At 31.4% G+C, this 19,419-nt stretch overlaps 1 protein-coding gene across 1 annotated transcript in view; it reads left to right on the top strand.

Moving 5' to 3' along the window:
• The window catches only part of LOC108908470, a 462,859-nt gene that overhangs the window by 293,174 nt on the left and 150,266 nt on the right, over nt 1–19,419 (top strand). Inside the window, exon 7 of the mRNA XM_018712513.2 lies at nt 9,803–9,883. Coding sequence (XP_018568029.1) covers nt 9,803–9,883 — 81 coding nt within the window. The remainder of the gene's footprint in view (nt 1–9,802; nt 9,884–19,419) is intronic.

Below are 19,419 nucleotides of genomic sequence, written 5' to 3' on the forward strand. Positions count from 1 at the left end.
CTTCAAAATATTTTTTTATTTTCTCATATTATTTGCCCTTTCTAATAACTACATAATCCTTGTGTATTCTACTTTAAATTTGACACTTTTCTGACATATATTTTAATTCATCTACAAATCGTCTTTTATTTTTAATATCATTTATTACCTCTTATTCTAACTTATTTTCTATCTATTTACTAATATGATAATCAACTCAATCATAAATTTTAAAATAATAATTCCAACCATTAATTTTGCCACTTTGCCTTTTACATAACGATTTAAATTTAAATTTTACTTTTATCCCATTAATCTGGTTTCATCTCAATTTCCCAAATTTATTTGCAAATTTTATTGTTATAAGAAAATTTGTCAAATCAATTTCTATTATACAATCTACAATCGATCCTCGTAGTATGGTTGTAATTGATCCACATTATATATTCCTTTGATTCTTTCTGTATCTACATATGTCAATTCATAGCTATTCGTTCCATTGATAGTATTAACAACGTATGGTCCGTCATATGGTAGCATTAACCTAGCACATCTATATTCCTTTCTATTAGGAACTCTCAATGTTCTCACAACAACCAGGTCACCCTTGTTAAATTGTATAGTGTTTGTCTTTTTCCTTGTCATTCGTTTCTGGTATCTTTCTGCCGCTTTCAATAGTCTGTCATTCACTTGCTGTATAAGTCGATCATACTGTATATTTTTGGAAATTGTCCATGGTCTGTCAGGTTGTATGTTTTTAAATATTGTAATGGGATTTTCTTCAGTTACGTTATTTGGTATATGGTTTAGATAATGTTCAACGTCTATCAAATAGTTTTCCCACTGTGGCTGATCATCATGTACTAGTATACGTAGATATTTCGAAACCTCTTTAACATATCTCTCGGCAGGATTTGCCTTTGGATGTCTAATACTAGTATAATGTGGTCTTGTTTGTATTTGTCTGAAATAATTTGTCAGTCGTGTATTTCTAAAATATGTAGCATTGTCAAGTATGCAATTTTCAAAAGGTCCTTCTTCTTGTCTGTATTTGTCAAGTAGTTGAATAACTGTCTTTGTATTAGTCTTTCTACACGGATATATTCTTACATACTTAGAAAAATTGTCTACAATGAGGAAAATATGTCTACTACCATTATAGCTAGGTATTAAATTACTTATGAAATCTATTGCTATTATTTGTCTCGGCCTGTTTGTTCTGATTGATTTTGGTATTCCTTCGTAATGTCTATTTTTTTCTTTTGCTACTTGGCACATATGACATCTTTTAATTATATATTTCGTAATTTGTCTGTCATATTTATTATAATAATTTTCTCTGAATAATTTCCACGTTCGATGAATTCCTACATGTCCATAGTTATTGTGTAATTCTCGTACTATTTGTTTTGTCAAGTCTGTGGTCACTACATATAATTCATTGTCTTTTATCTGTTTTATGTAAATTGGTTCTTTATATATCAACTTTTCTTTGTCTCTGTCCGTTAAATTCTTTTGATCTACAATAATTTTGTCAAGTGAAAAGATTCCATCATTATTGGTTAATAAATTTATTCCTATTTTTATTAGTCGTTGGTCATCATTTTGTCTTATGTCCATGCGTGTAAGTGCGTCAGCTAATATATTGTGTTTCCCTGGTATGTACTGTATTTCAAAATCATATTCATTTAATAGTAATGCCCATCGATGAATACGATTGTTGCCAAATTTATTATTGAGAATTGCTGTCAGTGCTTGATTGTCCGTCTGTATTGTAAATCGGTTTCCTAGTAAGTAGAATCTCATCTTCGTTATGGTAAATATAATACTAGCTAATTCTATCTCTGAAACGCTATAATTTCGCTCATGTTTCTTTGTCACTCGAGATGTGAAAGCTATAGGAACTTCAATGTTGTCATGTGTCTGTATTAATACTCCTGCTAGTCTTTGTATAGATGCGTCTGTCCGTATAGTAAATGGTAACTCATAATTTGGATGGTATACTTTCAATTCTTCTACTATTAAATTCTTAATATTTTCAAATGCAATCTCTTGTCTTTCTGTCCACGTCCATTTTATATTTTTCTTTAACAAGTCTATCAACGGTATTTCAAAGTTTGTCAAGTCCGGAATTAGTCGTTTAAAATAATTTATCATGCCCAAAAATCCACGTAACATTTTTAAATTTTGTGGTCTTTTAAATTGTCTAATTATCTGTATTCGGTCTTCGTCCATTTGTATACCAGTATGGTCAATTTTGTATCCTAAGTATATGACTTGTCTTTGATAAAATTGACATTTGTCTATATTTAATTTTAGTCCGTTATCGTCAAGTGCTTTTAATACTGTGTCCAATTGTTCTCTGTGATTCTCAATTGTATCAGAATATATAAGGATGTCATCAATATAATGTAAAACAAATTTATCATATCTATTTAAAATATTATGCAACGCTCTTACTAGTGCTGAGCATGAACTTTGCAAGCCAAACGGAGTTACTTTGAATTGGAAAATTTCCCCATCTATCATGAATCCTGTGTACTTCCTTGATTCACTATCTAAAGGAATAAGCCAAAAGCTGTGTTTTAAATCTAATTTAGTAAATACATTAGCCTTAGTAATTCTACCCAATATAGCGTCCACCATTAACGGTGATTCGTACTGAGGAACTGTATATTTATTTATGGTCCTTGCGTCTAAACAAATCCTAATGTCTCCACTTTTCTTTTTTACTATTACCACTGGATTAATGTATGCTGTATTACTTTTTTCTATTATTTCATCTTTCAATAATTTACCTATTTCTTCTCTTACTTTTTCTTTATGCATATATGGTATTGGATACGATTTTGCTTTAAAATTCTTAATATCTTTAACTTCTATTTTATGAATATAACTGCTAGCTACTCTCATCTGATTCGAAACTAATCCTTCATACTTCTTTAACAAATCTCTTACCTATTTATCATAATTATCAATAACATTTATTTTAATATCATTTATATTAAATAATTCTTCATATTCTTCATTATAATAAAATTCATTCTCACTACAAAAATTAACTTCTATCATTTCCCTATCTTTTTCCTTTACAATCATTCCTTGTTCACTATCATTCATATTTATAACTTCATTTATTTCTTTGAAATCTACCCATATATCATTTATGCATAACTTTCTATTTTCATAATCTAATTTAGCTTTGTATTTGTTTAAATAGTCTGATCCTAAGACAATGTCCATGGTCAGGTTAGGTACTATTAAAAGTTGAAATACTAATTTGTGATTATTTAATTCTAAAGTAATATCTAGCATTTTGTTGACATCATACAGTTTTTTATTATTAGGACCTACTAATGTTAATCTATTTACTTTAATTATGTGTTGATTTAAATTTTGAAATTTTTCTACTATGCTTTGACTTATTAATGACGCTTCAGAACCTGTATCAAGTAGTATATTTAAATTGGAATTTTGAAATTTGGAATTTACATAAATTAAATTGTTATTTTGATTTATTATTACGTTTTCATCTAATGTTATAAATTCTCGGGGATGCATATAATTACAACTATATAATTTACTTAATTTGTCTGGCTTGCATTTTACTAAAAATTTTGAGGATCGTTTGTACTTTGTCTTACCGATTCCCTGTCTAAAGATCTGGATCTCTGTGTTTCAAACCTACCATCCTCATTTATGGGCATTTCAGCTCGTTCTTCTGATCTACTAGGACTTCGTCGTCTCTGAAAATTCACTTGCCTTCGAGGCTGTACATCTTCTTCCCCTCTCGATGGTTGATACTGATTACGCCGTGGATTGTTATATGCATTTTGTCGAAAACCATGGTTGAAATCATTATTATAATTGTTAAAATTTCTATTATTATTAGGATGAGCATTTTGATTACGTTGATTATCGTAATTATTACCAAAATTGTTATTATTGTTGTATCGATTGGTGAAATTATTATTATTATTTCGAAAATTATTGTTAAAATTGCCATTATTTTGATTATAGTGATTATTTTGCCGAAAATTATTGTGGTTTCGATTGTTATTAAAATTGGTTTGATATCTATCATTTTGTCTATTACCATATCTTATACTATTTCCCTGATGATTACTTGAATTTTGAAAATTGTTACGATTCATGTTACTGGAATTTTGATAATTACTAGGCATATTTCTTTCTACTCTTGTCAAATAATTATACATATGCTCCATTGTTTTTATGTCGTGCATTGCGATGGTTTCTGCTATCTCTTGTTTAAATTGTCGTGAAATATACAATACCAAATCTTGTTCATTTATTTTTGGTGTTAAATACTGAGCTAGCGAGTATAGTCTAAGTGCATAGTTAGTGAGACTGTTGGATATGTGTGGATTAAACTTTCCAAAATATAATCGTTCTCTTACCATCAATTGTGCATTATCACCCCAAAAATGTTGTAGGAATCGATTTCTTAATTGTTCATAATCTTCAACATCATTTTCGATACCATTAAACCATATCAATGCTTCTGATTCTAAGTTTTCTCTCATAATTTCCTTTATTCTTTCCAATTTAGTTTCTTCATCTATTCTTCCTTCTTCTATTTCTTTAATTCTCTGGTTGATAGATTTTATAAATACCATTGGGTGTAGGTTGTTTATGTTCCCTGTAAATTTGTGAATTTTTCGGTCTCCTTGACAAATCCATTTTGTGACCATCTCACCTTCTCGTCCTTTCAATTCTCTTACTCTGTCAACTTCTTTTTGGAGTTCTTCTATTTGTTCTTTTGTTCTTTTTCTTTCCAATTCCATCTCATTTCTATTACCATTTACTCTATCTTCTACCTGTCGTTTCACATGTTCAATGTTGTGAGTATTTTCCGCAACGTTTCGTCCAATAGTTCTCATTTCATGTTCCTGTTTCTTCATTGTTTCTTCTATTTCCATAGTTTTATTCGCTACCATTACTATCTCCTGTTCTGTCTTTTCCATATCCTCTTTTAAATCTTGTTTCCATGTTTGTGTTTCCCGTCGAATTTCTTCCTTGATGGCTTGTACTTTTTGTTCAATTACTTTTACCATTGTTTCCATATCTTCTTTTCTTCCTTGTTCAAATCTTTTTAAATCTTCTTTTCTACCTTCTTCTAATTTTTGTAAATCTTCTTTTCTACCTTCTTCTAATTTTTGTAAATCTTCTTTTCTACCTTCTTCTAATTTTTGTAAATCTTCTTTTCTACCTTCTTCTAATTTTTGTAAATCTTCTTTTCTACCTTCTTCTAATTTTTGTAAATCTTCTTTTCTACCTTCTTCTAATTTTTGTAAATCTTCTTTTCTACCTTCTTCTAATTTTTGTAAATCTTCTTTTCTACCTTCTTCTAATTTTTGTAAATCTTCTTTTCTACCTTCTTCTAATTTTTGTAAATCTTCTTTTCTACCTTCTTCTAATTTTTGTAAATCTTCTTTTCTACCTTCTTCTAATTTTTGTAAATCTTCTTTTCTACCTTCTTCTAATTTTTGTAAATCTTCTTTTCTACCTTCTTCTAATTTTTGTAAATCTTCTTTTCTACCTTCTTCTAATTTTTGTAAATCTTCTTTTCTACCTTGTTTTATTGTTTCCTCTAGTCTTCTTCTATCTTCTTCTTGTCTTTTTCTATCTTCTTGTATAGTTTTCATCATATCTTCTAACATTGTCTGTATTGCCGATTTTCTTCCTCTTCCTGTTATTGGTGCTGGTTCCATTGTCGTTTCTTGCTCTGATAAAGACTCACTTGATTCTTCTCCAGTTTGTTTTCCACTTCTAAGATCCATTTCTCTAGTTTTATTCTTGTCTTTACTTTTTCTTCTTGCCTTTTCTTCTTCTATCCTTCACTTTTCTTCGAGCCCCACGTTCGGACGACTATTTTGTTATGATTGAATGTGTGTATGGTTTTATATGTTAGCGCCAAATTAAATTTTATTAGTTTTGATATTAATTTTGATTAGATTGGTGTATTGTGTGTTGTCTATCTTTGCCCTATCTAGCTCTAGACTCTATCTCCGTAGTCGGTTCTATGTTCTATCAAGAAACCACACCAAGCACAGCTACAAAAACAAAAGGTTTAGTAATAAATGTATTTATTATAAATTTTTTATATATGTCAAAATTTGTCACTCTACCCTCTTAAACACACTAGTAAATATATTTTGAAGTATTTTACAATGTTGATAAAGCCTTATACAAGAAGTTATATTACTAATCTCATTAACTTAAATTTCATGCAATACTGGTTGCATATCTTAATACACTGTAGTAATAACTTCTTGTTTAATACTTATTAATTTTCTCTACTATTAATATTTAATTCTACAAAGACTTGGCCAGTTTTAAATAAATATGAAGTGATTAGATAAATTTACTTGATAGTGAATTGGTGATTTACTAAACGTTTTATATTAATTTTTGTTTTCTGTATTATATATCGTATACGATTTTGTTTTATTATAAGAGGTACCTTTTTATACTTATAATCGTTAAAGATGTGTTGATTAACTTCTCTCCTTTACTTTGTTATCTCGATTCTTTCCTATGCCAATGATATGCGGTTTACTTCCTGTTCTCTTGACTCTCCTACTGGTCTATGAACTCTGCTACTGTTGTTCTGCGTTCTTTATCTCTCCCTGGACCTGGTTTGTGGAGGATCCGCTTGTCTCGAATTTCGTAAATACCTTATTTCTCCAATTGATTATTTTAATTCCTTGTTTTCTCCTATTTGAATCTTTTTCCCTTTTCTTGCTTCTTAACTGCTTCTATTTCTCTCGGTTTTCTTTTCTTACTTTTAACAACTGTCGTTTTCAAAATTATTTTTGTAACTAATCAATAAATCCTCTTCTTTTCTTACTATCTTGATTTTTTTTCTTTTTCTCTAAAGGCCTTTCCACATATCTTTGAACGTGTCCTTTTACTCTTATAATTCACTTCACTTCACTTTCTCTTATTCACTTATACACCTTATTCTACTTTCTTTACATTCAATTTTATCTTATACTTCAAAATATTTTTTTATTTTCTCATATTATTTGCCCTTTCTAATAACTACATAATCCTTGTGTATTCTACTTTAAATTTGACACTTTTCTGACATATATTTTAATTCATCTACAAATTGTCTTTCATTTTTAATATCATTTATTACCTCTTATTCTAACTTATTTTCTATCTATTTACTAACATGATAATCAACTCAATCATAAATTTTATAATAACTATTCCAACCATTGATTTTGCCACTTTGCCTTTTACATAACGATTTAAATTTAAATTTTATTTTTATCCCATTAATCTGGTTTCATCTCAATATATATATATATACAGGGTGTCCCCAGTTCGGGTTGCCTATACCTGAAATGGATACAAAATTTCAATTGTCAAAAAAAATTCTTCATAAAAATTTTTGCTTGTCCAGAAGCACTTGGCAAGATAGTCATTTGTTTAATTTAATGTACAGGGTGTTCAAAAATTTGGAAAAGGTAAAAACAGTAAAGAGTAAAGGTCCTTAAATCTTAACGCTACTTGAAAAAGTGATGGGAACAAGTTGCTTGGAATTAAATTTTGTGTTTAAATATGAAAGCATGACCTTCTAGTTAATACTCGACATTCTAGGATATTCTAGGACCCTATTTATTTTTTAATACTTTCGGAGAAGCCATTCTAATTAAAAAATATTGCTTTATTGAAAAACAGATACACATGTCTGCATATTAATAATTTATTTTTTATACAGGGGGATCAAAAACCACAAAAACATTAATCCAACATTTATCTTGAGAACACAGCAGAATCAGTATGTACGCGCCATTACAAAACTATTCCACATGAAGTCCGCCAAGTTCAACACACCTCTCCAATCTTTTTCTAAATGCTGCGTAGGTCGAATGTATCATTTCTTCATTTACTTGGGCCATAGCTTCAATTATCCTTGTTTTCAAGAAGTCAACATTGTGTTGCACTGGTTCTCTGTACACTCTTTCTTTCAAGAATCCCCAAAGGAAATAATCAAGCGGCGACAAGTCAGGGGACCTTGCTGGCCAACAATATCTTCCTATCCACTTCTCTTGAAATTTTCTGTTAAGCCAATTGCGGACTAGAATTGTTGAGTGAGCGGGACATCCGTCTTGTTGGAAATACGCTTTTTGTCTATATTCCAAATGTTCTTCTTCTAATTCTGGCCAGAAAAACTTGTCAAGCATCTCAAGGTACGTATATTGATTTAAATTTGCTTCAAAAAAGTATGGCCCAATTATTCGGTAGAAAGTAATCGCGCACCAAACATTTACTTTTTTGAACCTTTGACTTCTTGAAGTAACTGTAAAGGAAGGATTTTCTTGCGACCAAAAACGACAATTTTGCGACGATACCACTCCATTGGTAGAAAAAGTGGTTTCATCGGAAAAAATTATATTTTTGTGAAAATGTCTATCTACCATAATCCTTTCTCCTCTAAACAGAACTCCAAACGATGTGCATCATCACCAACTGTGAGTGTGAATTACTTTTGGTTTGAAAGCCTTAATCTTATATTCTACCAAAATCCTCTGAATATGTGTCTTGCTAACATCGATTTGTTTAGATATCTTCCTTAGCGATAGTCTCGGGTTTTCTTCTACCGAATTCAAAACTAGTATTGTGGCTGCATCATCGTCATCGTGTCTCTTTTTTGACCTTTTTACGTTTTTTACATCACCAGTTAAATCAAATTTTCGAATTAGTTTTCTCAGGTTTTGGCGGGTAACTTTAACATCTGGATATTTTTCATGAAACAATTCAATTGCTTGGCTATAAGAAATGTTACCGATACCGTAACATTTAACAAGATAAATGCGATGCTGTAAAGTAAGCTTTATTTGAATAAAATTGAATATCAACACCTAATGTCACAACTAATGTCAAACAATTATTGATAACAATTGCCTTCTACAAATTATTGGTATTTTGATTATTTCCTTTGGGGCTTCTTGAAAGAAAGAGTGTACAGAGAACCAGTGCAGCACAATGTTGATTTCTTGAAACACATTGATTTGAATTTGAAGCTATTGCCCAAGTAAATGAAGAAATTATACATTCTACCTACGCAGCATTTAGAAAAAGATTGGAGGTGTATTGAACTTGGTGGACTTTATGTAGAATAATTTTGTAATGGCGCGTACTGATCCTGCTGTATTCTCAAAATAAATGTTGGATTAATGTTTTTGTAGTTTTTGATCCCCCTGTATACAAAATAAATTATTAATATGCAAACATGTGTATCTGTTTTTCAATAAAGCAATATTTTTTAAATAGAATGGATTCTCCGAAAGTATTAAAAAATAAATAGGGTCTTAGAATATCCCAGAATGTCGAGTATTAACTAGAAGGCTATGCTTTCATATTTAAACATAGAATTTAATTCCAAGCAACTTTTTCCCATTACTTTTTTACGTAGTGTTAAAATTTAAGGTACTTTACTCTTCATTGTTTTTACCTTTCCCAAATTTTTGAACACCCTATACATTAAATTGAACAAATAACTATCTTGCCAAGGGCTTCTGTACAAGCAAAAATTTTTATGAAGAATGATTTTTTTTGACAATTGAAATTTTGTATCCATTTCAGGTATAGGCAACCCGAACTGGGCACACCCTGTATATTTCTGTTTCTGATAATAATTGTTAAAATAATTGGAACGTGTCTAATTTTCCCTAAACTGTGAAAAATAATTTAAAGTTCATATAGTAATAAACTGAAATGTGTATTAGTAAACAAATTCTTCAAGTATAAGTGGTACATTAAAAATAATGTGTTTGTTTTGTTTCAGGAATTAGAAGAAATATATAGTGATCTATGTTCAACAGTGACTGATGCAGTACTACAGGGTGCAGAAGTAGTTTCCAGTAGGGTAAATATAACTTTAGAAATATTAATTGGCCAATTGATTGATAATAAATTTATAAAGTTTTGTCCGAATATCATTTGAGAATGGAATAATAATACAGCAATTTAAATTAACAATTTTTAATAGTTATTATTCCTCTCAAACTATTTTAATTTTATTTCCTCTCAACTATTAATTTAACTTGACACACATCCAGGAATTTGAGATTTGAACTTCCAAAATATTTTAAAACCTAATAAAATTGGAAAAGGGAATCTCATATTGATCGATCGGTAAATATAATATTATGGATACGTGCCAATACGATGAATATTTCATGAGGATAAAATGGAATTATGTGATATTTATTGCAGGAAAACGGTTTACGATGTCAAAATTTGATAAGTCGATGGCACAGATTTTGCAGATCGAACAGGGAGTTTCCATTGTAAATATTTTTATAGGCAAAAATACCTATGGTAACACATAACTCTCATATTTCAGTTGAGTAGAGTATTTCATGTGTTGCGCCATTTTTTTACTTTCGATCGTTCTGTGCAAAAAATATCCACAAAATATTTTATTTTGAATTTCCAATTTTATTAGCAGTTCTAATAATAGACATAAAGGATACTATGCTTATGATTCCGATAAGCAAACAATTCCAGATTACGATGTGCCAATGAATGAGATATTTGCGTTGACGTGTTGTTGCGATTAAATCCAATGCATGGTAAATCTACGCTTAAGCACAACAGAGGTCGATGGCCCCAACACTGTTTGCTATTTGACTACTCTTAGTGAGGTTTATTGTTTTCATCAGGTTTTGAACTGCCTTCACTAACATACTTGACGTAACTTCTGTCATCCGTTAGATTTTCCAATGGTTTTTTGACCATCGATTTGCTACGTTCCTGCATCGGTGTATATCTCCAATGCAACTGCTGTTGAAGTTCCATCCATCCAGTTACGCTATGTACCGATGCTTTTGAAATGCCAAAGGCACGTTCAGGGGCTATAAATGTCCTTTTCTTACTAGGATATCTACTTCTTCATTGCTCAGCATTCCTTCTTATCCTGGCCTCCTCTGAGTAAGAACTAGGAGGCTTTCCAGACCAATTCCAAAAGTGATCTTAGTTCGTGCTAGAGCCTTTAAAGTCTTGGCACACATTGACGAGACAGACTCAGGACGATTGTCACACGACGTCCATTCTAAAATAGAAGTACAGGTTTAAATGTATTCAGCTTCGTATCAACTTGACGAGCGCGATACGTCAATTCCATCGACGGTAATGAGTCGACGATTTTTTTCCTGTGCTCGTTTGCTGCGTAGTAAACAGTTGTATATATGTATTTTAATGCCGTTGAATGGTCGATATTTTTTCCTTCTACATGTTTCCTCTCCTTCTAACGCTAATGCTACCATTATCTGTAATATTTGAAAACATTTTTAGATAGAACACATAAGAATGTTCAGAAAAAACTGCCGTTAGAGTCGTATGCGTATGTGTCCCGTTAGAGTGTGACTTCAATATCTACGAATCTCTTGGGACACTCGTCTCGCAGCTATCCCGTGCCGTCTCGTCGATATGTGCACAGACCGTTATGACCGTGTTTGGTTGTCGGATTAGATAAGGATCTTTTTGCCTTTATATCCTGATATTTTCCCATAGACAAAGCCGCGTGTCCTTCAGCCTGGAATACAGTTGTGTTGCTTCCCCGAAACACAAATCTCTGAGTATAGGACTTGCGCCATGTACTCCTGTTCCAGTACTATTATCAGTTTTGGATCTATCAGTGTATCATACTATTGTCCCAAGCCGACAAGATGTTTCTACCTGTCCATCCCTGTTTAGCTGAGTATTGTAAGGTGTCTCAAAGTTCAACTTTATGGGAATATAATCACTGTTAATCTTGAGCCTAAGCCATTATTTTTGTTATAAGAGATGTTGGTCCCATACAGCAGTTTCCATTACATTTCAGACTGCAAGTCCTCATTTTTTCCACTTTAATAAAAGGTTTAAAAGAGGAAGATTTTCATAACACCCGTAATGCAAAAACAGGCCAGATTTTAGAGTTTGGTTCTTTGATTGGTCTTTGACCACCAAATTCTAGAGCCGTCTGTAACCGTGGGTTAAGGTCCATAGTACACAGCCGTGCACAATCTGTATACCATGCGTGGATATAGACACCATGTTTTTCCTATTGCTCGTATGGCCGTCATGAGTGCCATTTTTCCTTATTTTAAGTTTTTTGTTTATGCACAAGTTAGTTTGATATCTAGTGTTACCTCTTAGATATTCTACATCCTGGTTCATACTCAATCGTATGTGTGAGTTTTTTGCGAAAGGCAAGAGCGTAGTTTTTTCCGATTTTCCCTTGGAAAATTCATTCAACACCTCTCCTCGATAATTTCAGGATCTGTTGATACAAATAATTTTGTTTGGTTTGTCAAATCTCCAATCAAATCCTACAGTAGAGATGATCCATACAATTGATGTACGGCTGTTTCACACGATTTTCCTGATACATAGGCAAACCGATTGACAATTTTATGAGAAACCCATAACCGCCAATTATTTTCTCTGTTATGTTTAGTACGAAAGTCAACAGTGATAACTATGACTGATTTAGTAGTCTTTGCTATATCTGTGTATAAAAATAGTTCAGGAATTTTTCCAATTCCTGGTTGGAGTACTTCACTAAACATTTTATTTGTCATCATGTGTGGCACAGGAGATATTATTAATTAATGTTGAATCAAGATATTCAGTGTTATTCAACATGATCATTGATGACTTAATAATTCCGTGGCACAAAACCAAGCATAAAACGATAACATTTAAGCGAAATAATCAAAAACAACACAGTGCGCTCTCGACTTTTCACGAATATGTAACTTGTTGTTGTTAGTAGTCACTGTAGTCAAACTGCAGTCTCTTTTAGGAGCTAGCCAATTCAAGAGCGGAAAGAAATATTTTTTTACGTATTTAAATTTTTTTGTATCACTTAATTATTAAAAAACATGTATACCTTTTCCTATAATCACCAATATTTTTTATTTTGCAATCCACTACCATTATTTATAAGCAGTTATAAAAATAATGTTTATTGCTTTTTCTCTTTTTTCTCAAAATCAGTTCCAATTGTATTGTAATTCAAAGTATTGTATATTTTTTGTTTGTTTGGGTCCAATACAGAGAATTTCACTCATTACGACTGTATTACATATTGCGAATTATATTTTACTGTTTTTCTACATTTTAATGTTTAGGCGGTTTCAATTTCGACGTAAAAATATATTTTCAAAGTACAAAGCAGTATTATTTTTGAGGAAAATATATTTCAAACAGAAAATTATTGGCTTCTCCGGAAGTTGACCCAAAATTTTGTGAACAAATTACATTTACCAGGCGTTTGACGTCTTTACATGCTGCCGATAGTAAAACTTTTAAATCGTCCATAAAAATCGGGATGGTTATCTTTCTTTATTTACAATAAAATGCTTCACTTTGAACGCAGATGTTTCAGGTAGTTACTTTAAATACTAATAGTTGCTATATATACTCAATTTTATTGATCATTACTCAAACTTGAGGTTTTTGATGAGAATTATATAAAAATAAATGTAAGTTAGACATGACTAACAAAACCGATTAATGTGTAAACAGTTCGTGAGAAAATAAATCTTTAAATTTGAATTACGCCACAAATATTATTATGTTTAAATTATCTTAATGTAATATCCTGTAAAATTTAGTTTACTTATAAACAATCCATCACTTTCAAACAGTGATAATTAGCAGAACGGACGTATCAGTTCTCAAAGACTGTAAAGTTGTAAAACAAACGTTGTATATTGGCCAACAGAAACAAAGAGTAACAGTATCATAGTTTTTATGCAAATATACGGTTACTAACATATGTTTGAATGTATTGGAATTATGGTAAGTATAAGAGCGTTTTTGGTGTCCATCAATTCTTAGACATAGGCCCAAGTTTTTTATTATACTGCTAATTAAAAGTCTTCGAGCTTATAAATTTATGCAAAGATAAATTATTTGCTAAAAAAATGGAACGTCAAACATCCGATGCCACTAGAACCATGTATGCCGTTTACTGAGAAAACGCCATTGGAGAAAGTATGGCTTAAAAATAGTTTTTTCGTATCAAAGAAAACCATTTTGACTCATTCAGAAAAATCATCTGATTTTGATGAATATCATTTGATCATTTCCACTTCTTATCGAACAAAGATCTCCTTTAATGACGACGGACGTCACGTTTTTAAAACTGCCTTGGTGAAGTTTTCTCTTCCAAATCATCGAACTTCTTCAGATCTGGAATAGAAACCCAATCATTGAGAAGCAATCATAAACAATAGAAAATATATTTTTGACTATAATTCAGAAAATATTAAATATGATCTGGCAGCTTTGAAGTAAAATAACATTATACATGTAATGTAAACCGGTAAATCTCCACTGAGATTATGAATTCTTCTATGTTCTAATTTTACATTGTTCCGATGATTTTATTTAGTTTGAGCCTTTCGGGTCCGCGCATGCGCATGAACGTCGCCCTCGGTCACGCGCTCGATTTTTAACCGAATTTGAAACGTTCAAGTCACAGACCCACAGTGATGTTCACGGATATACGCGGGTCTGGCGCTCCTTCGATGTAGTTAAACAACTAGTTGCAAAAAAACGAACAAAATTAATTTACAAATACCTGGAGCAACAATTTCACGTCCAATCGAATCGGCTTTTGGTACACATGTTGTTCGTTGGATTGACTGTATTTTCCATAAATTTCATCAATATCCATGGCTTTTTACAATACTAATGCGCAATTTTCGAAAACTGATTTTTCCGCGTTTAACCTTTATTTTACTGTTAATAAATTGGTGAAATATGACTTTAGATGCCTTGAATTGTAGGTTAATTAATTGCCTACCACATAAAATGATTAATTTTCCGATACGTCGTCTAGATTTTCGTGGGCATTAAAAAAAGTGAAAAGAACTCGGAAATTTCCTACTTTTTTGCAATTTGCCAACTTGACGTCACTTCTTTCAAGTTACTAATTTGATATTATCATTCCACATACCCTTCCCCGTCATAAACTGCAATAAAATGTCTATCTATAACTTTTCACGTTCAAACTCTAATTCGATTGGAGTATAAGTATGATAACAGGTTGTACTGTCATCAGAAAATTGCTAAATGTAGTACGTCACTCAGTGTCAATGTATTCCAGTGGGTAACAATGTATTACACATGTGTTGTCGTAATATTTAACCTACACTTGAATGACGTGCTTAACTAGTTCGCCAAATTGCATTGGCAAAGTCCTGACCACTGAAATATCAGATTTTCTGCAGAATGACACAACAGAGAAAATTAAACTTGTGGTTTCAGAATTCAGATCAATATCAATGTTCAGACTTTAAATAATGAACAGGTCACAAGGTTCTAAATTAAAACAGAAGAAGAAACATTGCTTTCTTAACTTTATTGTCTCTGAAAAATATTTTTATTGGTAGTTGGGGTGTTTAAGTGATGCCATCAGTTTTCAGTTGATTTGTATTTCAGTTTTGTATTAGTACTAACAGCCCATAGTTTGGTGCGTAATATTTTTTACATTATGCTCTTTACCAAAAATGATTGTCAAATGGTAACAGGTATCCAGACAGATGTTGTGTCATTTGTTGAGATGTGCCTCGTATTTTACATACTAGCAGTGTTATTTCTGGCCCTGATTGAAGGCCACAACGACAAATTTACGTGCAAGTAGATATTACATTGTCAGATTTTCCTCAAGGACGGTTTTAAAAGCAAGGTGCATACATTTTTATTTTCATAATACTCAAGTCTAGTAGGAAATTGTTTAATTGGGCTCTTTAATCATCCTAGAAGACTAACGGGCCAAAATTAGTTGAACTTTGTAAGTTTCATTTTATTGTTTGTATTTAGTCAGTTTGACACAACAGTAGTTTTTTCATCATCCTGTGATACGATGTTTTGGAGGATGAAAACAAAAATGAAACTATTTTGATTTTAATTGCTACAATGCCAATTATGTTGCAAGATCTTCCAATGAATGATAAGAAGTGTCATATTTGCACGAAATAGATCTAGCACTTATTTTTCGAGATGTTATTTTAAGATTGAATCAACGTATTTTGAGAACGTTGTATTGAAACAAGCAGATCACATCGTTGACCTGCCCGCTCACCGAATACGAATCCTTTGTATTTTATTTATAAGGTCATATGAAAATGTTAGGCAATTCTAGTGAAATTCATCACGAAGAACAACTCAGTTAGAAAAAAATTTGGACACCGTTATACCATAATATTTTAATAAATACCTACCCAATTAATAAACTCTACTACTGCTAGATTAATATTTTATGATTATGACATTGAAATAGAACGAACGTTGTTCTTAACTTAATAAAGGGTCATCTATTTCTATTATTCACTTACCTCTGTTTCTCGAATCTCCTATTAGTCACCTGTAATAAACATCGCGGTCGGTCGCTAGGATTAAATTACTCCAAATGATCATTACTTCTACTAAATAATATAAGTTGGCGCATTTAATGACACAATTTATTTTCAATGATAAACTCACTTTTAAGGAAGAATCCCTTTAGATTGTGTCGTCAGAACATAAACATTCACTTTTACCGCAGAAGTTTATTCGTTGTCATAAAAAGATAACTTTTCCCTGGAAGAAACCGTATACTTCCTCAGACATTTTCAAGGGTATAATTTTCGTTTTGATATTTACCCACGCCGCGAAAGGTGATTACCGTTATTTATTTTAAATTACGTTAATATACGTTTACTGTCTTTTAATATAATTTAATCATCTTCGTTTTTATACATACATTTGGTATTATGTAATATCTCTTCTGGGGGAAATGCTCTTGAATAATCTAAAAGAAAAACAAATATTAACACGCAAAAGGAATATACGAGCCTTGTTCAGAAAATAACTGAACTTTTTGAATTGCGCTTTATATAACCTCCTCTATAACCATATGTTCTTGGATTGTTGGTATCTCATTTAGTTTTCGTGATATTGTTATTTAAGAGCAACGTGTTTAAGTGTTAGTGACGATTTTTTAAATGTGCGATTTTCTGGAACAATGGTGCAACGTAAAATTTTGCGTAAAACTGAGGAAAACTTTCAGGAAAACGTTTCAACTTTTGTAATAAGATTTTCACGAAGTAAGTCAATTGAAGACGATCCTCGACCAGGCAGGCTTTCGACTTCAACTAAATACTCCCACGTTCAGAAAAACTAGTGAATGCAAATCGCCGATTGACTTACAGAGAAATTGCAGAAGAATTGGGTCATGCCATGAAATTTTGACTTTAAAATTGAATATGCATTGAGTTGCAACAAAATTTGTTTCTCGTTTGATGACCGACCAACAGAAGGATTCAAAGGATCATAACGGGAGACGAAAGCTGGGTTTACTGCTACCACAATGGATTGGCAAAGGATCTTCACGCCCCAAGAAAGCACGTCAGCCTCGATCCAATGTCAAAGTGATGCTCATTGTTTTTTTCGATTTTAATGAAATTGTACTACCAAGATGTTTTACAACAGTTTCCTGAAAAAATCCAAATCCAAAAAGAGACCAGAGTTGTGGCGAAACAACTAATAGTTCTTGCACCATGACAATGCGACCGCACATTTAGTGTTTCAATTCGTCAGTTTTGTGTCAAAAATCAGATTATTATCCTCCCTCACCCTCGTTACTCGCTAGACCTGGCTCTTGGCGATTTTCTCTTATTTTCGAAATTAACATCAGTGCTGAAGGGACACCATTTTCAGATTATTGATGACATCGAAGCAAATTCGCTTTAAAAGCCATTTCAAATGAAACCATCCAGGACTGCTTCGTGAAACGAAAACACCACCGGGAAAAGTGTATGAATAGAGAAGACAGAGACCAATAGTCTATAAGATTAATACTTACACAGAACAGACCTCGTATTTGTTTACTACCTTACTCATCAGCCTCATAGAAAATTGATTTTCAGAAAGAAGTAAACGAATATTTTTTTGTTTAAGCTGTTATTTCTTGCGATAGTCACTAATTTTGTAACAAATTATCATAATCATTTTGTTGATCAATAATAATTGAATTTTTCAAGTATTTTAAAAAATTCTGAAACATCTAACCCTAATTACTTATTCACTATCTAAATATCTTAATACACACGACGTTATTTTACCCCCCTCAAATGCGTTCCAATTTTTGTAAAAATCAATTCATTCTTAAATATACATATATAATTTTAAAATGCAACGATTTATTTCAACTATTTTATTATTGTTTATTTAACTTTTTCAGAATTAATTTTAAAAGACACAAATTGTATATCTCAGAATTTAAAAAAATATATATGCTTTGGAGATGTTGTAGCAGGATTAATATTTCTAATTTTGAGGAAGTTATAGATCCCAAATATGTGCTTTTTTAAAAAATATGTTTTACTTATATGCTAATGTCTTTGTACTCCTGTAAGTAAAGATACCCTGATATCAGATATTTTAGAAACTATAATTCTTTACTTAACCATTAGGTATATCTGCAACACAACCGATTGAGAAAGTCGCAAACAATAATTTAACATGTTTGAAGCAGAGTGTACCTATAGATATCTACTAACAGGCTTTTATACATTGATTTTATGTACCTAATATAAAAAATAAGGGACCTAATCCAAACATGATTATGCAGTGCAAACAACCCTCTGTTAATATACTAAGTAAATGTATATTTTGGGTTATATCAGCATAAGTATATGTTATAATTTTCACCTTAGATAATTCCATTCTGAAACTTTTTAATCAGTCTGTGAAAGTTCCATCAAACATATCCTTAAGCTATTAGATCAATTGCTATGTAGGAGTTTTAACAATTCGCCCAAGAAGAACACAGCAGGCCGCATTACTATGGCACTTCGTTCTGTAGACACACAGTGCATCTCAGAAGTAACACAAAAAATTCGCATTTTATTTTGTGTTGCGTTTTCACAAAAACGCTAAATCATGACAATTAGTAAATAGAAATTGTCGGTTTGTCAGGTTGTTTAAATCTTTTTTGCGCTATGTTTCATAAACATCGACATTTTTTTAAATGGCACTACATAATTTTTTAAGCATAAAAGGATAGCCCTTTTGAAGAGAAATGCATCGATATAGAGTAGAGCCTACTTTACTTTGAAGAATATTAGAACATAAATAAATTTTGGGTCACCGTGTCTATTTAAAATTACTGTTTAAATGTGTTCTTTTCCACTCATTTTCATTCCATTTTATTGTCAAAAGAATTATTGTACCAGTTCTGAAATAAGGTGGGCGTAATGATGACGTACTGTATTGATACATGTAAAATTAGGATTTTTTATACAGATACTACACTATTGTGTAAATGGCATTGCCAAAATCGGCACAATATACTGGGTTTAATCGAAATGAATTATATTTAATAATAATAATAATAATAATCTTTAGATTGTGTCGTCAGAACAT

Source organism: Anoplophora glabripennis, unplaced genomic scaffold (assembly GCF_000390285.2).
Source record: "Anoplophora glabripennis isolate ALB-LARVAE unplaced genomic scaffold, Agla_2.0 scaffold240, whole genome shotgun sequence".
In the NCBI taxonomy this organism is placed as follows: domain Eukaryota; kingdom Metazoa; phylum Arthropoda; class Insecta; order Coleoptera; family Cerambycidae; genus Anoplophora; species Anoplophora glabripennis.